Genomic DNA, 20,062 nt, shown 5'->3' on the forward strand with positions numbered 1-20,062 from the left:
CAAAATTCAATTCTTGGGTTTTACGTGCCAGAACCACGATATGATTGTGAGGCACGCCGACGTAGGGAGACTCCGGAATAATTTTGACCACCTGGATTTGGCGGAGCCACCAACTTGATCGGGGAGCCTTCGGTTCCCCCCAATCGAGTTCCTCAGGACACCCTAATAAAGTTCTTGTCACTGTCACCTGGAGTTCTTTACCGTGCACCCACTACACCGGACAGTGGTGTTTTTGCATTTCGCTCCCATCGAGATGCGACCACCGTGGACCGGATTCGATCCCGCGACCTCGGGCTTATAGTAACGCAACGTCATAGCCACTATGCCATCTCGGCGAATCAATCCAATCCACCATTTGGCCTTTATATAGAGTGCTTTCTAGCTTAGCAAATAATTTATCGTGTTAGACGTGATCGAATGTGTTGGAAAAATCTAAAAAGATTAGATCTAATTGTGGTCTGTTATCAATGCAAGATGATATATCGTGTGCAAGCTCGATTAGTTGACTGAAGTTGGACCACTTGGGGTTATTTAACGTGCAACTAAGTCTAAGTACACGGGCGTTTTCGCATTCCGCCCCCATCGATATGCGGCCGCGGTGGCCGCGATTCGATCCCACGACTTCGTGCTTAGCAGCCAAACACCATGACCAGAAATCTCGCTGACAGATTCTTGGTGTACTCTGCCCCTTATCTCTATTTTTCGGCGCTTGAAATCCTTGTGCTTTCATCAAGCTAGAGACTCAGGTCCTCTAAAGCCTTTTTCTTTCCTTAACATTTTTTTTTCAGTCTTTTCGTATACGCACCCTGCCACAGTTGAATTGTTGACCACAATATGACATATGTGCTTCGGGCACGTATGCCCAAAGCATACGTGTGAGAATTAACTGCGCCTAAATATTCGTTCTCGATCGTGTACTTTTCAGGTGGCTCACGTATGCGGAGAAGACAGCGCACTCAACAAATACATACAAGTACGGTGTGCCCTGGACAATACCGTGGAACACAGGTACGCGCCGAGAGAAGTGTCACGAGGGAAGTGATCCCATAAGGAGATGACGGGGGCATCGACACGTAAGCCCGCTGCGCGAACACACGCGCTGTTCGTAAGAAAGTGGCGTACGATTTCATATGCTGTAATGATACGCAAGAACGCGCTCGCCCAATGGAGAGTGCGACGATTCCAGCCATCGAGTCTGTTGCAGAATCAGTTACGGAGTTACGTGGCGAGGTCAAGGTTTAATGAATAGGGAAACTACCCTGCGACAGGCTATAAAAAAAGCAAGCATACGTCAGCACTCTTCTGGCGGACCAACTCTGGGCTGTGCAGCAGGCCCACGATGCGGCCGAGAGGCTCGGCCTTCCGGTTCCCACGTGGGAGCGGCCCACTTCGTGAAGTCTCACGATCTGCAGAACTTCATTAAAGTTTTGCCGTAGCATACCATACGACAGCCCGTAAACGTTTGAAGGTGAATGCCAAATTACTTTAATGTAAGAATTTATCTATATTTGATAAAACCATAAAACATAACAGTTCATCAAGTATAAAGCAAAACTGTCATCACTGCGGCCGGTTTTCGCTATTTCTATGCTATCTTGGCACATTGTAGTTTGGGCACCTCGAACAATGTTACGGATATCTGACGCTACCGGGGTCACTGTTCTTGAAATATACGACGTGCGACCGCAAGCATGTCTTGTCATGTGCTTCCTCCGCTGACAACAAGAAAGGCTGAGCCAAGCAGAGAAGCGTACAAGGAATGTCGGAGATAGAACGCCTCGTCGCCTTCTATTGTGAGACAACAGGCCTTGCGTGGCGAAAGAATCACCGCTGCGCGGCGTGTCTTACCGTTGTGCCGCGGTGACCGCAAGGCGCAGGGACTTCAAATGCCGCGGGAGAGAATCTCAGTGCGCCACCTACGGCCGACGCTACAAGCTATTTCGGCTTCATTCGTAGGGCAATGCACTCTATACTGTAGAACAACAAAGTCACATCATTCCTTGGTTTAAACGCAATGGAGCGAAGTTAAAACACTCGCTAAACTCGCGAGTACTGGGTGCCATGCTGCATTGTTGTTTGAAGACTGGCCCTATATGCCCTTCTATGAGGGAATAAAGCTAGGCTGTATCACACTAAGTCGACAGAACAATGCCGACAAGACGCCAACATGACCACGACGTCAGCGATGAGTGGACTATACAGTCGTGAGGCCTTGTCGCTGAGAGACATTTTGTCGCAATAGGAAAACAGCAATGCCGACCCGACCAATGACAACGACTCGTCATAGTGTGTCAGGTTTTCGTGGAAACAACACCGGCAAAAACCAGTCTGCCACCGTCGTTCAGCCGGTTTCGGAGTAGGCGGCCGCTGAGCGAGGACATCGTACAGGCAACGCAATTTACACAGCAACTACGCTTGTATATTTGTTTATTCACACTCAAAGTGATTCGAAACGTTCTGATGACGCTGAAATGCACGATTGTCCGCCCTGGCCAGCTGCCCGCATAGAGTTTTAGCCAATGTCGATGTTGTTCAGCGGATATAAGGCCTAGCATAGCGTACTATTTCGTGCACTCATTTGTGACCGGCCTGAACTAAAGGATAAGAAGACGTAGGAAACTGCTTTTATAGTTCAGTCTTGTCGATAATGACTTCAAATACAGCGCGCTTTACTTCGTATCGTGCCCACACAAGATGCGGTAAACGGCGACTCGGCGCGGAGCGATTGCTAAGTCACCGTTCTCGATTGAACTCGCCAGCGCTTCCATGAACGAAAGGCGACTACGCAGAGGCATAGTTTCATATTCATAGTTAGGTAGGCCTATTTCTTCACATCCTATGCCAAACGGGCAACAAGTGATGGCTGCTACAGCACCGATAAAAATAGAAAGAACGAGTGTTACCAGCCGGAATCGGCGGGGAAAATTCTACGGCAGCCTTGTCGGTGACGGCCCAGCCGTCGTATTACCTTCTGTCGACTATGGGCGTCAGCGCCGTGTGACAGGGGCGTCGATACTATGAGTATTGGTGCCGCGGGAAGCCGGCAGAGGAAAATCGGTGCCTTGTCAACTTAGTATGTGACCAGATATTTAGGAAACACCTAGAGTTATGCTGTTTCCTCATAGAGTGATACTAACTTTATGAGGAAACCTCTTTGTTAACAGTTTAGCTCCACCAAAAAAAAAATGAAAGAAAGCATGCAACTGCATGTAACGACAGAAAGCTGTGCTAGTTGCTAAAGATTCATTATGCAAAAAAGGGCGTTCGTGTTGTCCACTTCTCTACTCTTGTGTCCTGTCTGCACGCCTCAACTCTTTTTCGCATAATAAACTGCATGTACATACTGAAATAGCATACGCCTCACTACTCAGCCCAAACCATGACCGCCATTCCAGCAAGGGTTAAAAGATAGAAAAGGAAATGCACTAACGCAATAGTTCTATTTAAGAATGAAAAAATGTATGTCTGCGTTTGTGACGGAAGGAGTGCTGTTGGGGACCTTTTTAGCCAATGAGGTAATGTGGGCTCTGCATAGCAGCGGCATTAATTATGAACGAGCTTCTGTTGCTCTTTTTAATGCTCGTCGAAGTATAACTTCGCAGTCGTATTATTTTGAATGCGTAAGGTTTAAAAAAATGATAAAAGCAAATATACTTCAGTTTTGACCCTTAGGTTTTTTCTTTGCTACTTGGATTACTTAGGCTTACATTTCAAATTACCACAGGAGTTTGTACTTCCTCAAGTTTACTCATGTAGCGCAATATAACGCTCATAAATATGCATAGCGGGCCTTTACCGATCTCTGTTTTAAAGATATCAATGCTCATAAATGAGAAAATCTACGCAGCAATTGAGATTCGCGCGTATACGTTCACAACCTATGGCTATCGTTACAAATACCGCCTATTCCTGGACAGGTAGACAAACTGCGCAGTCGCTCAAACTGATAAATTCACTGAACGTCAAGCAGTGTAACCTAAAAAGAATGAACAGGTATGCTATCTTACATACCAGTCGAAAGGAATTGCTCAAAGCGTCTACAAAAGCGAAACATCACATGTCTTATAAGCGTGCCTGAAGAGAATAACTGCTGCCTCACAAGAGCCGGCAATGTTTAGTGAGGCTATTAGCAGAAAGGGTGATTTTGCATAAATTGAATTGGTTTCTGCAGGGATAGATACTCTTATATTTACTACGGACTCGCTTTCACATCACTACGACGTGTCTGAAATAAGCAGCATTGCTAGAAACGTTGGCCTTTAACAAAGGTAAGTAAGGGTTGAAATGATGTAACAAAAATATATCAAACATTATTCTATCATAAAAGAGAAAATAGAACGTATTTCAAGAATGATTCAACTATTTCACTTGCACTAACTTCAGAAAATGGGTTCTGTCCAGAGTTTACAATAGCTTAAGAGATTAATTGAATTTTGTTCCTTTGCAACTTCTTTATCAAGACTTAGGACTAATAGCTCTATTCTTAAACTAACGTTTCTAAATGTTATGATTATCCAGGCTTTTTACACAAAACAAACTGCATGCCTTAAGGGAACATAGAACAGAGCGCTTGAATAGCACGTGGTATAAAAATGTAATATGTAGAAATTTAGTGCAGTCATTGTTAATCCACATTTCTGGGACAAGCCACTAGAGTTTTATTTTACGCGTAGCCGGATTCTGCAAGGATTTCGCACTCATTCATCGTGTACTAGATGCGTGCATTTCATTTCCACAATTACATTGAACCACAGCCATAATCACGTGTGATAGCTTTTTGAAAAGTAGTTTGCTGAGGCCAATTAAAGGTACAAAGTACGAAATCTCACAACTGAATGCTCATTTGCACGCACCGTTTGACGCTGTAGTAAGTGTGTTCTGCAAACGTCTAAATAAGTAACTTGAAAATCAGTGTGACTGAAGGGTTACTTGAAATTCGATGCATTCGGTTCTGTTTGACCTTACCATTCTAAAAAAAACTGCTGAGCACTGTTTTCCAACGTCAGAATTTCCAATCCTTGTGTGGTTTGCGCACTGGATTATGGTTTTGTAGTGCTGCACGGATATTAAAAACTTGAAATATAAAGGACAATCTCGCAATTCATGCATTCACATGTTCACATATCCACCGTTTAAGTCAGCCTGCACGAAAACTTTAAGCCTGTTCTGCAATAAGTTACAAATCATACTGCAAACACTCGGAGCATGTGTTTGAATATGTTCAAAGCATACTGTGGACAAAAGTTTCAGGCAACAAGTCGCACGTCTTCGGAGCCTGGCTATTCAAATCATTTTGCGATGTCAGCGAAATAAAGTGTCCTCCTAAATTGTAAGAAGTACCAGCATCGACAAGAATGTCACTGTAGACTCTTACGCCTATCGTGAAGTGCTGTGTTTTCCCGCTCCGTACAAACCAGGCAGCCTTCGCCGGAAAACAAAACCGGAAAGTGATCGGAATGACAAAATGTAAGGAAAGCAAAGAAATTAGCTTGTTCAGTGCAGTTTTTAAGTCTCTTACCACTTCAATGTTAATTCGCGGATAAAGCCACGAAGGTCAAGTGGCAACACGTTCAAATAATAGACTGTGCGAGCACTTCGTTGCGAGGCATGGAGCTGTCACCGCAGTTTTTAAGATGTTATTGTGCTAGGCATAGGCGTGGTGTGATATTAGTCCTTTGACCATAGAAGCTGGATTGATAGCGATATTTGGTTATGCGTATGTTAGTAAATTCCCCCTTGTCATGTCAAGTAAATAATTAGAGCTTCTGCCCATGAGAAGAAACGTGACTAAGCATTTTAATGCATTGGCATTTCTTTTTTTGTGTGTGTACAAGTGGTACAAGTGGTTATGTTTACTCAGGAGGTATTGGTGGGCTAGGTGGTAGGCCGCTATCGTTTCAAAGACAGCACTTGCTGAGACCTGGTCAAACGCTAAATCCTACACTCGTCAGCGGTCGTGTTTGTGTGTTTTAATGTTCGTCCATACCTCAACAAGTGCGTAGCTTTTGAAACGATGACGGTCATTTTTACGCACGTGTTATTTAACGCACTTAGCAGGGGGTATAGGTACTGCTTTGATACTTGCAAATGAACGTAGTTATTGGAAATTAGGATCACATGCGTGCGCTAATATGCATTTACTGTGTCCCCTTCTTGTTTGCGCTACACTGGCATTGCAACAGAAAATCATAAATATGGTTCAAGGAAGTTTGGGAGCCAAGGCAGTAATGTTTGAGGGTGTCTTCGTGTTTTCTGGTACGTGCGGCTGTACTGCTTTGAGACGTGCTGTACAATAATTAAGGGAAGCAGCATAGCTTCTTCTCAAGATTTCACAAAAACTTTGTACTATTTCGTCAATAATCATGACAAATGAGTGAAGTCAATGCAGTGCAATTTAGTGTTCAGGAATAGGGCAGCTAAAATATTCATTACAACCGCTATGGGAGTTAGTTATCCGAGTGTATAGCTCCTCTTCCCTCCCGCGATTTCTTATATCCCTTACACACGAGGCACGATTGATCACGATCGAGCCCTATGGAGATCGAATTGTTCGGTTGTGATTGGCTCTGTTCCACAACTTGCGCAAAGGAGCTAATCGCGCTAGACAAGATATATCTTGATTAGGCTCGAATGCGATCGAAAGTACCCGTGTGACACCTGCATTAATAATATGCAGAGATTTAGGAAATTCTTCTTGGTAGCTGAGAAAGATCCTAAAGACAAAGTTGGAGTTTAGCATTCAGCTTAGTATTCAAGGCCCTACCTTATCCGACAGGTTTAACATCATTGCCACAGTGGATGACCTTGGCCAGCACTGTCCCAAACCATAGCTTAGCACCGGCTTCGTTATTACGACGCGTTAGACCAGAAAAACTAAACCGCTGGTCACCACCCGATAACCCCGTTTACTGCAGATCGCTTCGCAGCATGAAAGCCTCCGGCTTTCCTCTCGTAGACATGACGACACTTACCTGAAATATTTTGACAGATTGCCTGCCGATAGTCCGAACAGCTGGTTTCGCTCCTTTTCCACAGTGGTGACACATGTCGTCTGCACTGTAACGAAGGCACAGAACGAGGCTCGCACAAGTGGGAGCATCCCAGTGGCGAGATGCCTTTTATGCATCGTTACGGGAGCGATCGTGGGAGAGTGCGCGTTGTTATGAGCGCGGTGCAGGCCGCAGCGACACGGATGAGGTGCCGTCCCGGAGGAACTTGGTGTTCCGGATGCTGCCGTCTGCCTCTGTTTCGGCTGGCCGCCTGCGGGCACAAAAGGCTTACTCGCGCGCACACGCCATCCCACAGTCTCGAGGCGCGAGAATAGGCGTCTTCTCTCTCTGGGGCAGCACAGGCGTCGTGGCCGTGGCCGTGTCGCGGCAGAATTGCTCACGCGAGACTTCGCTCCTGCTGCGCTGTGCAGACCTGCGGGACCTTGCCCGGCCCCGAATTCGGCCACTGGCTTGATCTAATGCGGGCTACGCTTTCTTCGATTCGCATTGTGGACAATACGCAAAGAGCGTCGTTCCATTGTCTGTGAGGGAGTTCCCGGATAAGAGCCACATAGAAGGTCTAGTGCCAATGGACTTTTCTGCACTGTGATCTCATCTGTGTCCCTGCCTTGGTAGAATCGTCGAGACGGGATCGGGCTTGCTCTTGGCTTCATCCGCATGTCTCAGAGGATTCAGACACATGGGCGTAGGCTACCCGTGCTTGAGCACTTTCTTTTTCTGGCAGCCTGCCTTCACCAACCTTTCGGTGGCCTGTAATTTCTTAATGTCGTCTTTCGTTTTTTTTTTTCAATTTGTTTTGGTATTGTGCTCCGAAGACAGCGCAAAGAGAAAGCCGCCGCGCTGTTTCCTAGGATACAAAAAGAAAATCTCCTTTCTCTGTATGCTTATCGAATGCTTCGAGCAATCCGGATTCGGTGACGACATGACACATGATAGAACCCGCCATGGAGCACGCCACGTGGTATATTAAAGCGGAGGTTGGTGGGATTGCTTATACTGCCCAAGGAGCGCCGTCGTTCTCCCTGCTGGCTCTGGATTTCCTACAGTGACACACCGCGAATGTCTAACATTGAGCGCTCAAGGTATATTTTTTGTGGCTATTAAATCATCATAGTAAAGTTTAACCTTAATTGGTGCTCCGCAACAATAGGCTCTCCAGCTAGGAGCCAGCATTGGTCAGAACCACGGGACAAAAAGATTTATGAACGTGTGAGAAATATCATGGCGCATGCTAATGCGGTGTTTACGTATGTGCGTGAAACTGCCACTGTCCGTACTGAAAAGCATAGCGTTGGCAAGTCAACTTAACAGGAAAGTATATTTGTTAATTTGATACAATAAAACTTCTGATTCACTTTTTTGAGCAACAAGTATATTATAAATTACTGTAATATAACGAAACAAATTTGAGATTTAAAAAAAATGATTTCCATTGTCAATGTCATAGGTGTATCTGCAGCCCAGTATAAACAAAGTAAGTGAATGTGCTTTGCAATTTAAATTCACTTTTATAAGTAAGATATTTTGAATTTTGGTTCAGGAGAGTTTATAATCCTTTTTGAAGGCCCGGGAGATAGATATATACCGCATTTCTGACAGTACTGTGACACGCTCCTTAGCATTACCCTAATTAACATTCCACTGTTATTGCCCTATTATTCCCCTATTCTGTTTCTTGCTACATGAGCAATACTGGCACAACAGAAAAAATTATTGCGGATAATTTCAAACAAGGTTCATAGTTTCATGACACATGTCTAGGCCTCTTTTTTATTAAAACGTGATGTCTGTATGTCGTTCAAGCGAATAGAAATGCCGTTTATAGGCTGCTTGCTTAATACTGAGGTACCTGCATTTCATATGTACATAGCTTTATGCATCAAGCAACGCCATCAATTGGCAGCGTTAACTTTCGTTACACCGCTTTTTGTCGTAATCCTGTCGCTAAGGCGGTCTATTGCTGAGCCCAGGCTTACGAGGGGGTTCGATACCCTGCCGCGACGGCTGCATTCTGTTGGCGGTGTGATACAAAGCCACCATCATGTTTCTGCACTTGAATGGTCTAAATCCATCCGGCGCCGTTCCCACATATATAGTGACTCTCAGAGACTACGTATAATGCGTGCTTGGAAGCCAACAACAGTTGCAAGGCACTACGTGGGCCAGTAGCCTCACCCAAGCAATACAGCAAAGGCCAGAAAGGCCGTCTTAGATTTATTCATTGGAATCTACTGGACTCCCAGCTTTAGCTTTGTCGCAGAATCGTGAAGTTGTATACACGCACCGCCCTTCTCTTCATTGTCACCTATCGAAACTGGTTTTTTTTTACTTCACCCATTTCTCCAATGCAGAAGAGCACGCTACTAGGAGCCGGCTCTCCCTGCCTTCCTGTTCATAAGCCATTCTCTCTCTGCCGTGTTACTGCCTGTTAATCAGTCAACCAGCTTGCCTCTCACGATTACTTATCATAGGTGAGTTTTTCGTTTTGAGAACAGCCGATCAAAACATCGCTTGTCCCGTTGAACAGGCCCGGCAGTCGAGGATGATATTGACACGTGTACTTGTCTTTGTCGGGCGACCACGTTTCACCTCTTAACTGTTGTCGCACAGCGCGGGACGCGCCTGCGTGCGTCCGACGTTTCTGGGGGGGGGGGGGGGGGGGGTTGTCGATGCTTCTACCCGGCTGTCTGCTGTCGCTGAACCTTGTGTTGTCTGGTTTTATCGCGTGGCGCGGGTGGTGTGGAACTTTGTGGAAGGCACGCGGGTCCGAACGATTAGTCTGGAACATTCGACGAATGCTCTATAAAAGCCGACGGGCTTGACCCGCTGATCAGATTTTCGACGATCGCCGACCGTGTTCGCCGCTATCGTTGTGCTATAAGTGTAGCCTGTTTTGTGGGCACAGGTTCGCCCAATAAAAGTTAGTTTTGTCTATCACAGTATTGCTACTGTGTTCTTAACGTCACCAGCACGTGACAATATGAGTACGATTGCAGCACGCAAAAGCACCAGCGGGCATAGAATGGGAATAGTGTGCACACATACTTGAAATTTTCCTTACTATAAACTTCTCTTGAGGAATGCACTAATACGGAAACGCTGATGGTCAACTTTAGAATAATGGTGGCCATGTCTGTTGTTGTTTTACGTGACGAATTGTATAAACAGTTGTGCGCACAAAAGTGGGTTTGTTAGCCTTCGCCCTTGGACTGAAAACCAACAATATTTCTACGTGCTACTTTACCAATGCAAAATTTTTATCTTCGGAGAGCATGAAAACCAATAAGTCCATGTTAGGGCCTGCGTTTTATAAGGATGGCCTATCGCGTAAGTTTTTGGCACCGTATATATTTACAGACAGAGTAAACAGACTCATTAAGAAATAAACAATGGAAACATAATGAGACCATTTCGAGCCGCACACTAGCTCAGGACACTCGCCGTACAAGAGGAGTATACAGTGTTGGCCACAAAAAAAAGGCAAAAACAGATATCCATAATTTTCACATAGCCATTTTATTAAAAAAAGGCGATACACGGAAATATGTTACTGATTGACGAACGCACACACACAGACAGCGAAATACTGACCCACGAGATAGCAACGAACATTTTGAAGTGATGAAAGTTGTCGACTGTGTGGCGTGGACTCATGGTTTACGGACACAAAGGAGAAAGCTAACACACAAAAAAAAGGTACGAAAAGGTTCAACTTGGCCGGGCCAAGTTGAAGAAATAAAGTCGTGTTGGGTGGAATAATTTTCGTCGCTGATAACTTCTATGAGCTCCGAAAAGGGAATCAAAATTGAGTGTTTAAATGTGCAGAAAGCATTGAGTAAAGTGCGTATCAAACTTCATACTCTGAGAGGGAAGTGCATTTCAGTCATCACAGTTGCACTTTTTAATAAGTAGATGTCTGTGAGGGCGAATATGTAAGGACGGCAGAAAGAAACCTATACAAATCTATCATTTGACAATCTGTAATCTCCAGATTGACAGTTGGGAATGAACTTTAGAAGGACGAAAGCACATTGCATAAAATAATTTGCCTGAAATTAGGTGAACCATTCTGATGGCTAACGTGGTGAGTCTTATGGCGCGTCGCTCACTGCTGACTGACGAATGCCCAAGTGGAGGTACGACTCTCCTCAAGTGACTGACGCAGGATGGGTACCGACGCTGGTGCAGTCATGCAAAATTATCGTCAACCTTCGGTGTGGCAGGTGTCGCAGAATCCAGTTGCGTTGAATGTGGAGCCCTTCCTTTGCCTGGAACACAGATGCACAGAAATCGATTGACGGAAGGAATTTTACACGTGGGAACGAATTTAAGCAGGCTATGATAAGTGCCCTAGAGACAGTGTCACTAATGACAACACTTTTGTGGAACATACAGGTGTATTTCGCTTTGTTTCCTTTTCAGCCTAAGCTTGCAGTGAGGATTCAAAACAACTATTCGCTAACCATACTGTCGAATCCCGTGAATGGCCCACGCGATCGCACTTGTTAAGGAAGTGCACTACGACAAAGAAGTTTTGTGAATGGGGGACCATACTCACAAAACAGATGGTACGCTGGAGCAGTCCGTAAGCATGGGTTCGGTTATTCACGACCCCGAACATTTTATTGGTGGGCTGGTGCGAAGCAATGGGTACGAGCCAGAAGTTTTTAAAAAATCACGACATTATTCGAAGGACACACCTCTTGCCGCCAAGCCAGTAAGAAAAAAAATTACAAATGATAATACCGGAAATCAGTGTACAAGCAGACCTGATTTAGGATTTGTCTTTAAGTTTTCTAATGTTAAGAATCGTACGCATCCCGACATACCCAGGAACAGACGCTGGCGTACCATAGATAAAGCCATACATCCGACAAACGCAACAAAGATTGTTGTTGGTCACGTTAACGTTAATTATCGAGAGCGTAACTTGCGCCTTCGCTGCCTAGAGGACACTCACCGGTCTCGGAACTACTGCTTGGCTCGCACTACTGTCGGTTGTGGTGACAGGCTCTGCGCGGCTTTCTTGATGGAGGTCGGCGCCTCGGTCGCGTAGTTGTTCCGACTGGTCACCGTGCCCTCTCCGTCACCAGCGAAGCCCGTGAGCCCCTGGACGCGGCCAAGCAGCCCCCTCATGTGCAAGTCGCTGAGTCCCCGGCGAATATCCTTGGCCCGGCCGTGCACCGAGTGGATGTTGGAGAAAGGCATCAGGATGATTCTGCACGAAGGAACCCACAGATGTCATCGAAGGCGCGTGAAAGGGTATTAGTCGTTAGGCTCAACGTTTCCGTCGAATTCATTGACGTTTATATGGCATTCCGGTTTTGAGCCAACGAAACACGGCTGCATACTGTGGCTGTGCATTTCAATGCAGCGATGCTGGCTACACCATCGACGAGAAAGGGCAAAGCGCGAGCTTATACGCGCGTGCAATGCATATCGCAACGTAGTAAAACATTCTTCTTTATCGTAGCGACATCATTCTTATTAGCTGGGACCACATCAGATCGGTGCAATGTATATCGTAACGTAGTAAAACATTCTTCTTTATCGTAGCGACATCATTCTTATTAGCTGGGACCACATCGGATCGGTTCGCTATCGTTATTCTGTCATGAGTCATATCGTCTTGATAGATTTCGCTTAGACGTTTGTCCTCTTCAACGAGGGAAGTCTCACGCATTCAACAAAAAAAAAACGCCATCCATCAAATTCAAGCAGAATTGTGCTACACTCGCAAGGATGGAGTATCTTCTTCCTAAAGCTCCCACGCATGACAAAATCTAGTGAATTCTGTCCCTTTTTGTGCTCTATATTCCTGCACTCGCACAGAATAGTGTTCATTTTTACAATTCACTTGAGCGCTAGCATTCTGCTTCTGTTCTGTGTCTTGCCTTCTCTGTACGAGAGAAATATAAAAATTAAAGGCACGGAGGTCAATTAGACGCACGTCTGGTTTGATATACCGTGCACTAAGTGCACAGGCCGCCATTGGAATATGAACGTGGCAACGCTTAACGCTAGAACGTTATCTAGTGAGGCGAGTCTAGCAGTGCTATTGGAGGAATTAGAGGGAAGTAAAGGGGATATAATAGGGCTCAGTGAAGTTAGGAGGCCAAAAGAAGCATATACAGTGCTAAAAAGCGGGCACGTCCTGTGCTACCGGGGCTTAGCGGAGAAAAGAGAACTAGGCGTCGGATTCCTGAATAATAAGAATATAGCTGGTAACATACACGAATTCTATAGCATTAACGAGAGGGTGGCAGGTCTTGTTGTGAAACTTAATAAGAGGTACAAAATGAAGATTGTACAGGTCTACGCCCTTACATCCAGTCATGATGATCAGGAAGTCGAAAGATTCTATGAAGACGTGGAATCGGCGATGGGTAGAGTGAAAACTAAATACACCATACTAATGGGCGACTTTAATGCCAAGGTAGGCAAGAAGCAGGCTGGAGACAAGGCAGTAGGGGAATATGGCATAGGCACTAGGAATATCAGGGGAGAGTTATTAGTAGAGTTTGCGGAACAGAATAATATGAGGATAATGAATACCTTCTTCCGCAAGCGGGATAGCCGAAAGTGGACGTGGAGGAGCCCGAAAGGCGAGACTAGAAATGAAATAGACTTCATACTCTGCGCTAACCCTGGTATCATACAAGATGTGAACGTGCTCGGCAAGGTGCGCTGCAGTGACCACAGGATGGTAAGAACTCGAATAAGCCTAGACCTGAGGAGGGAACGGAAGAAACTGGTACATAAGAAGCCGATCAATGAGTTAGCGGTAAGAGGGAAAATAGAGGAATTCCAGATCAAGCTACAGAACAGGTATTCGGCTTTAACTCGGAAAGAGGACCTTAGTGTTGAAGCAATGAACGACAATCTTGTGGGCATCATTAAGGAGTGTGCAATGAAAGTCGGTGGGAACTCCGTTAGGCAGGATACCAGTAAACTATCGCAGGAGACGAAAGATCTGATCAAGAAACGCCAATGTATGAAAGCCTCTAACCCTACAGCTAGAATAGAACTGGCAGAACTTTCGAAGTTAATCAACAAGCGTAAGACAGCTGACATAAGGAAGTATAATATGGATAGAATTGAACACGCTCTCAGGAACGGAGGAAGCCTAAAAACAGTGAAGAAGAAACTAGGAATTGGCAAGAATCAGATGTATGCGTTAAGAGACAAAGCCGGCAATATCATTACTAATATGGATGAGATAGTTCAAGTGGCTGAGGCGTTCTATAGAGATTTATACAGTACCAGTGGAACCCACGACGATAACGGAAGAGAAAATTGTCTAGAGGAATTCGAAATCCCACAGGTAACGCCGGAAGAAGTAAAGAAAGCCTTGGGAGATATGCAAAGGGGGAAGGCAGCTGGGGAGGATCCGGTAACAGCAGATTTGTTGAAGGATGGTGGGCAGATTGTTCTAGAGAAACTGGCCACCCTGTATACGCAATGCCTCATGACGTCGAGCGTACCGGAATCTTGGAAAAACGCTAACATAATCCTAATCCATAAGAAAGGGGACACCAAAGACTTGAAAAATTATAGACCGATCAGCTTACTGTCCATTGCCTACAAACTATTTACTAAGGTAATCGCAAATAGAATCAGGAACACCTTAGACTTCTGTCAAGCAAAAGACCAGGCAGGATTCCGTAAAGGCTACTCAACAATAGATCATATTCACACTATCAATCAGGTGATAGAGAAATGTGCGGAATATAACCAACCCTTATATATAGCTTTCATTGATTACGAGAAAGCGTTTGATTCTGTCGAAACCTCAGCAGTCATGGAGGCATTACGGAACCAGGGTGTAGATGAGGCGTATGTAAAAATACTGAAAGATATCTATAGCGGCTCCACAGCCACCATAGTCCTCCATAAAGAAAGCAACAAAATCTCAATAAAGAAAGGCGTCAGGCAGGGAGATACGATCTCTCCAATGCTATTCACAGCGTGTTTACAGGAGCTATTCAGAGACCTGGATTGGGAAGAATTGGGGATAAAAGTTAATGGAGAATACCTTAGTAACTTGCGATTCGCTGATGATATTGCCTTGCTTAGTAACTCAGGGGACCAATTGCAATGCATGCTCAATGACCTGGAGAGGCAAAGCAGAAGAGTGGGTCTGAAAATTAATCTGCAGAAAACTAAAGTAATGTTTAACAGTCTCGGAAGAGAACAGCAATTTACAATAGGCAGCGAGGCACTGGAAGTCGTAAGGGAATACATCTACTCAGGGCAGTTAGTGACGGCGGATCCGGATCATTATACGGAAATAATCAGAAGAATAAGAATGGGCTGGGGTGCGTTTGGCAGGCATTCTCAGATCATGAACAGCAGGTTGCCATTATCCCTCAAGAGAAAAGTATATAATAGCTGTGTCTTTCCAGTACTCACCTACGGGGCAGAAACCTGGAAGCTTACGAAAAGGCTTCTACTCAAATTGAGGACGACGCAACGAGCTATGGAAAGAAGAATGATAGGTGTAACGTTAAGGGATAAGAGAAGAGCAGATTGGGTGGGGGAACAAACGCGAGTTAGTGACATCTTAGTTGAAATCAAGAAAAAGAAATGGGCATGGGCAGGACATGTAATGAGGAGGGAAGATAACCGATGGTCATTAAGGGTTACGGACTGGATTCCAAGGGAAGGGAAGCGTAGCAGGGGGCGGCAGAAAGTTAGGTGGGCTGATGAGATTAAGAAGTTTGCAGGGATGGCATGGCGACAATTAGTACATGACCGGGGTTGTTGGAGAAATATGGGAGAGGCCTTTGCCCTGCAGTGGGCGTAACCAGGCTGATGATGATGATGATGATGATGATGATAATGATGATGATGATGATGATGATGATGATGATGATGATGATGATGATGATGATGATGATGATGAAGAAGAAGTAAGGGAATAAGGAAACAAACGGAAAGAGAAAAACAGGGATCATTAGCTTCTTGCACACACTAGATGTGCACATTGCACCAAATAAACAGATACTGGGGCCATTCAACTTGGGACATTCAAGCGAACTAGTTACTTCCTGAGTTTGCGACAGACAAGGCTATACGACCCAATAAAGCATCGTTGTCTGTAAAGCGGGCGATAAATTTACAAAAAACAACAACCACAGGAGGGTTGTCAAGCAACTTTTCAAGCTTGACGCCTCTCCGGCAGCAAGAAAAGAAAATACTTGGCTGAAGTAAGGGTATGTGTGCTTGAGAGAGAAAGATATCGCTATTCTTTTTGCCAACTCTCCGAGCCGTGGTCGCTAGTAACACGCCGTGCGCTGCTTTCGACTTTGGAAATTCCTTTGAAGTGTTGAACGCGCTTTAAACGGAGTCGCGTAGGCCTGCTTTGCAGTGAGAATCACTTGCGTACCTGGGTATATTGTGGACGTGGAAGCGGGCCAGGTGGATAACCTTCTCCCATAGTGTGAACCATCGGTTCAGGCGGTCGGGCTCGAACACGTTCTGCACAAACCGGTCGAGGATGGGCAGGGCCTGCGCCCTTTGCGCAAGCACCAGGCACACCAGCAGCGCCAGGGCCCGGCCTGCCTCGCGACGCCGCCGCCTGCAAACGGAGGCAGGGACCGGTCAGAGAAAGCCGTGTGGGCGCGCACACTGTTCAGTACATATCCGCCTCTGTCGCAATGGCTCCGTTCCACTCTTTTTCATTGATTCATTCATTCAATTCCCACTTCTATTGATTTATATACTCGCACATGCTACGTCTGAACCTTAACGTTAGATTGTGGCCAAGCCTCACAAGCCAAGAATTAATTCCAGTAAGCACGAATTGCTCCTTCTTTTGGGTCGGGAAGAGCACAACACAGCGCGTAGTTAAAAGTGGTGAAGAGAAATCTAAACACCCCCTTACGCTGTGATAACGGGTGTGGGGAATTGTATGTACAAAATGTTCACAAAGATATCTAGCAATTACGTTTCTTCTTTTTTAAGCTCCACTACATTTACGATTTTAAAGTGTATTCGATTTTATTCAGTTATTTTTAAACGAGTTGTCGTGCTCACTGGTGAAAAAAAATGCCGTGATTAGCATTGCGACAACGAAACATTCACCCTTCATGAAAATTTCTAATGTCTGTCGACATGTTCATACACTTTCACATTAGTCAGGAGAAATTTTGTGTAGTCTTCTAAGTGCTTAACAAGGTTCCAAAGTAAATTGGCTACCACGTTTCTGGTTCATATCACATGTGCAAATTTCTTCTGTGTTTCTGACGTGCTGCTTTACAGATCAATTTCTTTTATTGGGTGACAAATTTTCTTATTGTATAGTGCATTTCATATGAGGATTCGTTAGAATTTCTTTAAATCTTATTACTAAGTGAAAAAGGTGCGCAAACGCACTTCGAAGCGCCAGCTACCATGACTAGGATAAGAATTAATCACGAACTCGTCACATTCCGCCAGCAATTGCCGCCGGAACGCGGCAGTTGCTGGCCATTCTACCATGTCGATGGTCACACACACTGCCTACACTAGTGTCAGCATATTGCGCGTCGGCTGGGCAGGTGAACTTTCGCTTTACGAGTAGAAACTAGAATAATTGTTACCCCTTTAAAGCAGAGGAAAGCGCTTAATCACGCTCGCCACCTTTTGAGCTATGAAGGGTCATTGTACAAAGGAAGCAACACTTTACTTGAAATCATTGTGGCCAAAACTGAGCTCTGGATGCTTTTATTCGTAATCGGAATTGCTTATGTTGGAGCCCAGGCGCGCTGATCACTAACTCAGTCAGTGCGCTAGGCCTAGTGCCCGGCAGAAGGTAATGGTCACAACCTTTTAACGGCGTTATTTTACCACAAAAGCGTAAAAAAAGAAGAAAAAAAAATACTGCGCTTTCTGGTTCCTGTCTAGTTATGGAAAAAGTATTCGATGGACATTTTTTTGTAGTTTCTTGGTTAAAATTAAGAAGCCCGGATCTTAACTATAACACGTCCAGGTGTTGCATTACAGTGGAACATTACAGCGAGTGTGTGCGCGCGCGAGTGTGCGTCCAGGCTTGCACACGTTAGAGAAAAAGAAGTAACGGATTAAAATGAACATTACCTTATCCAAAATGTAATTGATTACAGTGGCTTAATGGTCAATTGTCTTATGAACGCGATTGAGTAATGACAAAAATGTGATCGATTACGCTTACGTTAATTTCCTCCCAGTTTTATTAACATCGCACGAATACTGTAAATAGAACGAGTTGGCCTGCATTTTTAAGCGTGCCCTCTGCAGTCCGTCACATGCATGTGTTCACTAACAAATACTCTTCCAAATTTTCCTTCATCATGCTCGTTTCTTGTGAAGACAACAGCAGTGACACTGAAAACTCGCTCAATGTGTGCACTGGAGGGAAGGGCTTCGTCGTAGCGTAGGAACACCTGTAGTGCTGAGCGCGGTTGCTATATTAGTCGGTGCCAACCTAAGAGTTACAAACAAGCTCCACCCACGAACATGCAGTGCATCTGCTCTTCACCTCCGAAAGGGAGCCGAGCAAGCTGGAGTCAGCTTTAATTACCAAGCTCTGCTAATGCAAACGCTAGGCTAAGGGGAAAACAAAAGATGGTTGTATGAAGCTAAAATGTCACTTTTCGCTGAGCTATGACATCAGGATCTCTCATAAAATTTGCTGAGACGTTCAGGTTTTATTCTGAAATCAGTCGCACAGAGACCGACCTGTACAGAGAAGACAATTGTTTTCAAAAGCACACGGGAAACCACTTTATGTCAGGTAAATAAGCGAGCCAAATTGTCTGGCGAATTGAGTTTTTGAAGCTTAAGTGGCGAAGCCACTGTCGAGCAGACACCATTTACAGTTTTGATTGCTTCTTTATTTTCGTTATCAGAAGTACGATGCGTTGTATGTGCGATACCTTATAGTGTACTCCAATTTCATATCACAGTTGTATGCGTGCCTGCGGGTGAATAAACTTTGCTGTTATGAATGCAAACTGCGTTTGAGTCGGACAGTGTACAGATAACCCTTTAATTCTTAACTCGTCACCGGCGGCATATGCCGCGATGTTCGCGTCTGTGTTCTCAACGAAGTGCGGCGGTTGATTGTTTCTGGATTTCGCACAAGGCTCTCCCGGTGGGGTCAATGAAAAGCTGAATAAATTGTCCGCATGTAATTTTCTGGCGTCAACTTCCCAAGTGGCCACTGCTGTCGAGCATCAGGAGCACTGGTGCGATTCATCGGCCAAGATTTGCCGGAGCTTTGAAGGAGCGTTAGCCATTTCGAATGAAACTGCAGAATTGTAAAGGGCCGTCACGGATCTATATATATATATATATATATATATATATATATATATATATATATATATATATATATATATATATATATATATATATATATATATATATATATATATATATACACACATATATATATATATATATATATATATATATATATATATATATATATATATATGTGTGTGTGTGTGTGTGTGTGTGTGTGTGTGTGTGTGTGTGTGTGTGTGTGTGTGTGTGTGTGTGTGTAGTGTGTGTGTGTGTGTGTGCTAGATTACCGAGGCCCAACTCGTGTACAACTATTCTCGATTAACTGTTCAGTCGGGCACCCCAAACAAGTGAGAAAAAGAACGCTGCGTAGTTGTAAATATTATCATAGCCTATGGCTATGATACTGTTCACAGCGCTATTCACGACACCACATTGCTCATGCGAAATTTCGTGCAACATCTGCACGCGAAGGAGCATGGCTTGCGGCGAATATCGCGGTGACTTGATATCCAGTGTCTGAAAAGGCTACCATATGACCGCAAACAAATAAATGGAAATATAAGCGCCACTTTGCCAAGAAATCACTGTATCAAGAGTGAGGAATCACGCGGTTACCTTGAGATACATGGTGATAAGCTTCATAAACGCAAAACTAATATGAAATCAATCTTCTCGAGGTTTAGATGTGGGACATCTAACCTTCAGCGAAAAGCGAATCAACCTTCGCGCTGAATATGAAAGAAGCAACCCGTAACGCTGATTTCAGTTCCTAAAGCAAATGG

The 20,062-nt window shown here is 44.7% G+C and overlaps 1 protein-coding gene across 1 annotated transcript in view; it reads right to left on the bottom strand.

Moving 5' to 3' along the window:
- Nucleotides 1–10,550: 10,550 nt before the first annotated feature.
- LOC135908555 (endothelin-converting enzyme 1-like) overlaps nt 10,551–20,062 on the bottom strand; it is a 66,368-nt gene continuing 56,856 nt past the window's right edge. Inside the window, exons 3-5 of the mRNA XM_065440350.2 lie at nt 16,399–16,590; nt 11,971–12,228; nt 10,551–11,278 (exon numbers count right to left, since the gene is read on the bottom strand). Of these exons, the coding sequence (XP_065296422.1) occupies nt 11,982–12,228; nt 16,399–16,590 (439 nt within the window). The 3' untranslated portion in view covers nt 10,551–11,278; nt 11,971–11,981. The remainder of the gene's footprint in view (nt 11,279–11,970; nt 12,229–16,398; nt 16,591–20,062) is intronic.

Source organism: Dermacentor albipictus, chromosome 1, assembly GCF_038994185.2.
Source record: "Dermacentor albipictus isolate Rhodes 1998 colony chromosome 1, USDA_Dalb.pri_finalv2, whole genome shotgun sequence".
Taxonomy (NCBI): domain Eukaryota; kingdom Metazoa; phylum Arthropoda; class Arachnida; order Ixodida; family Ixodidae; genus Dermacentor; species Dermacentor albipictus.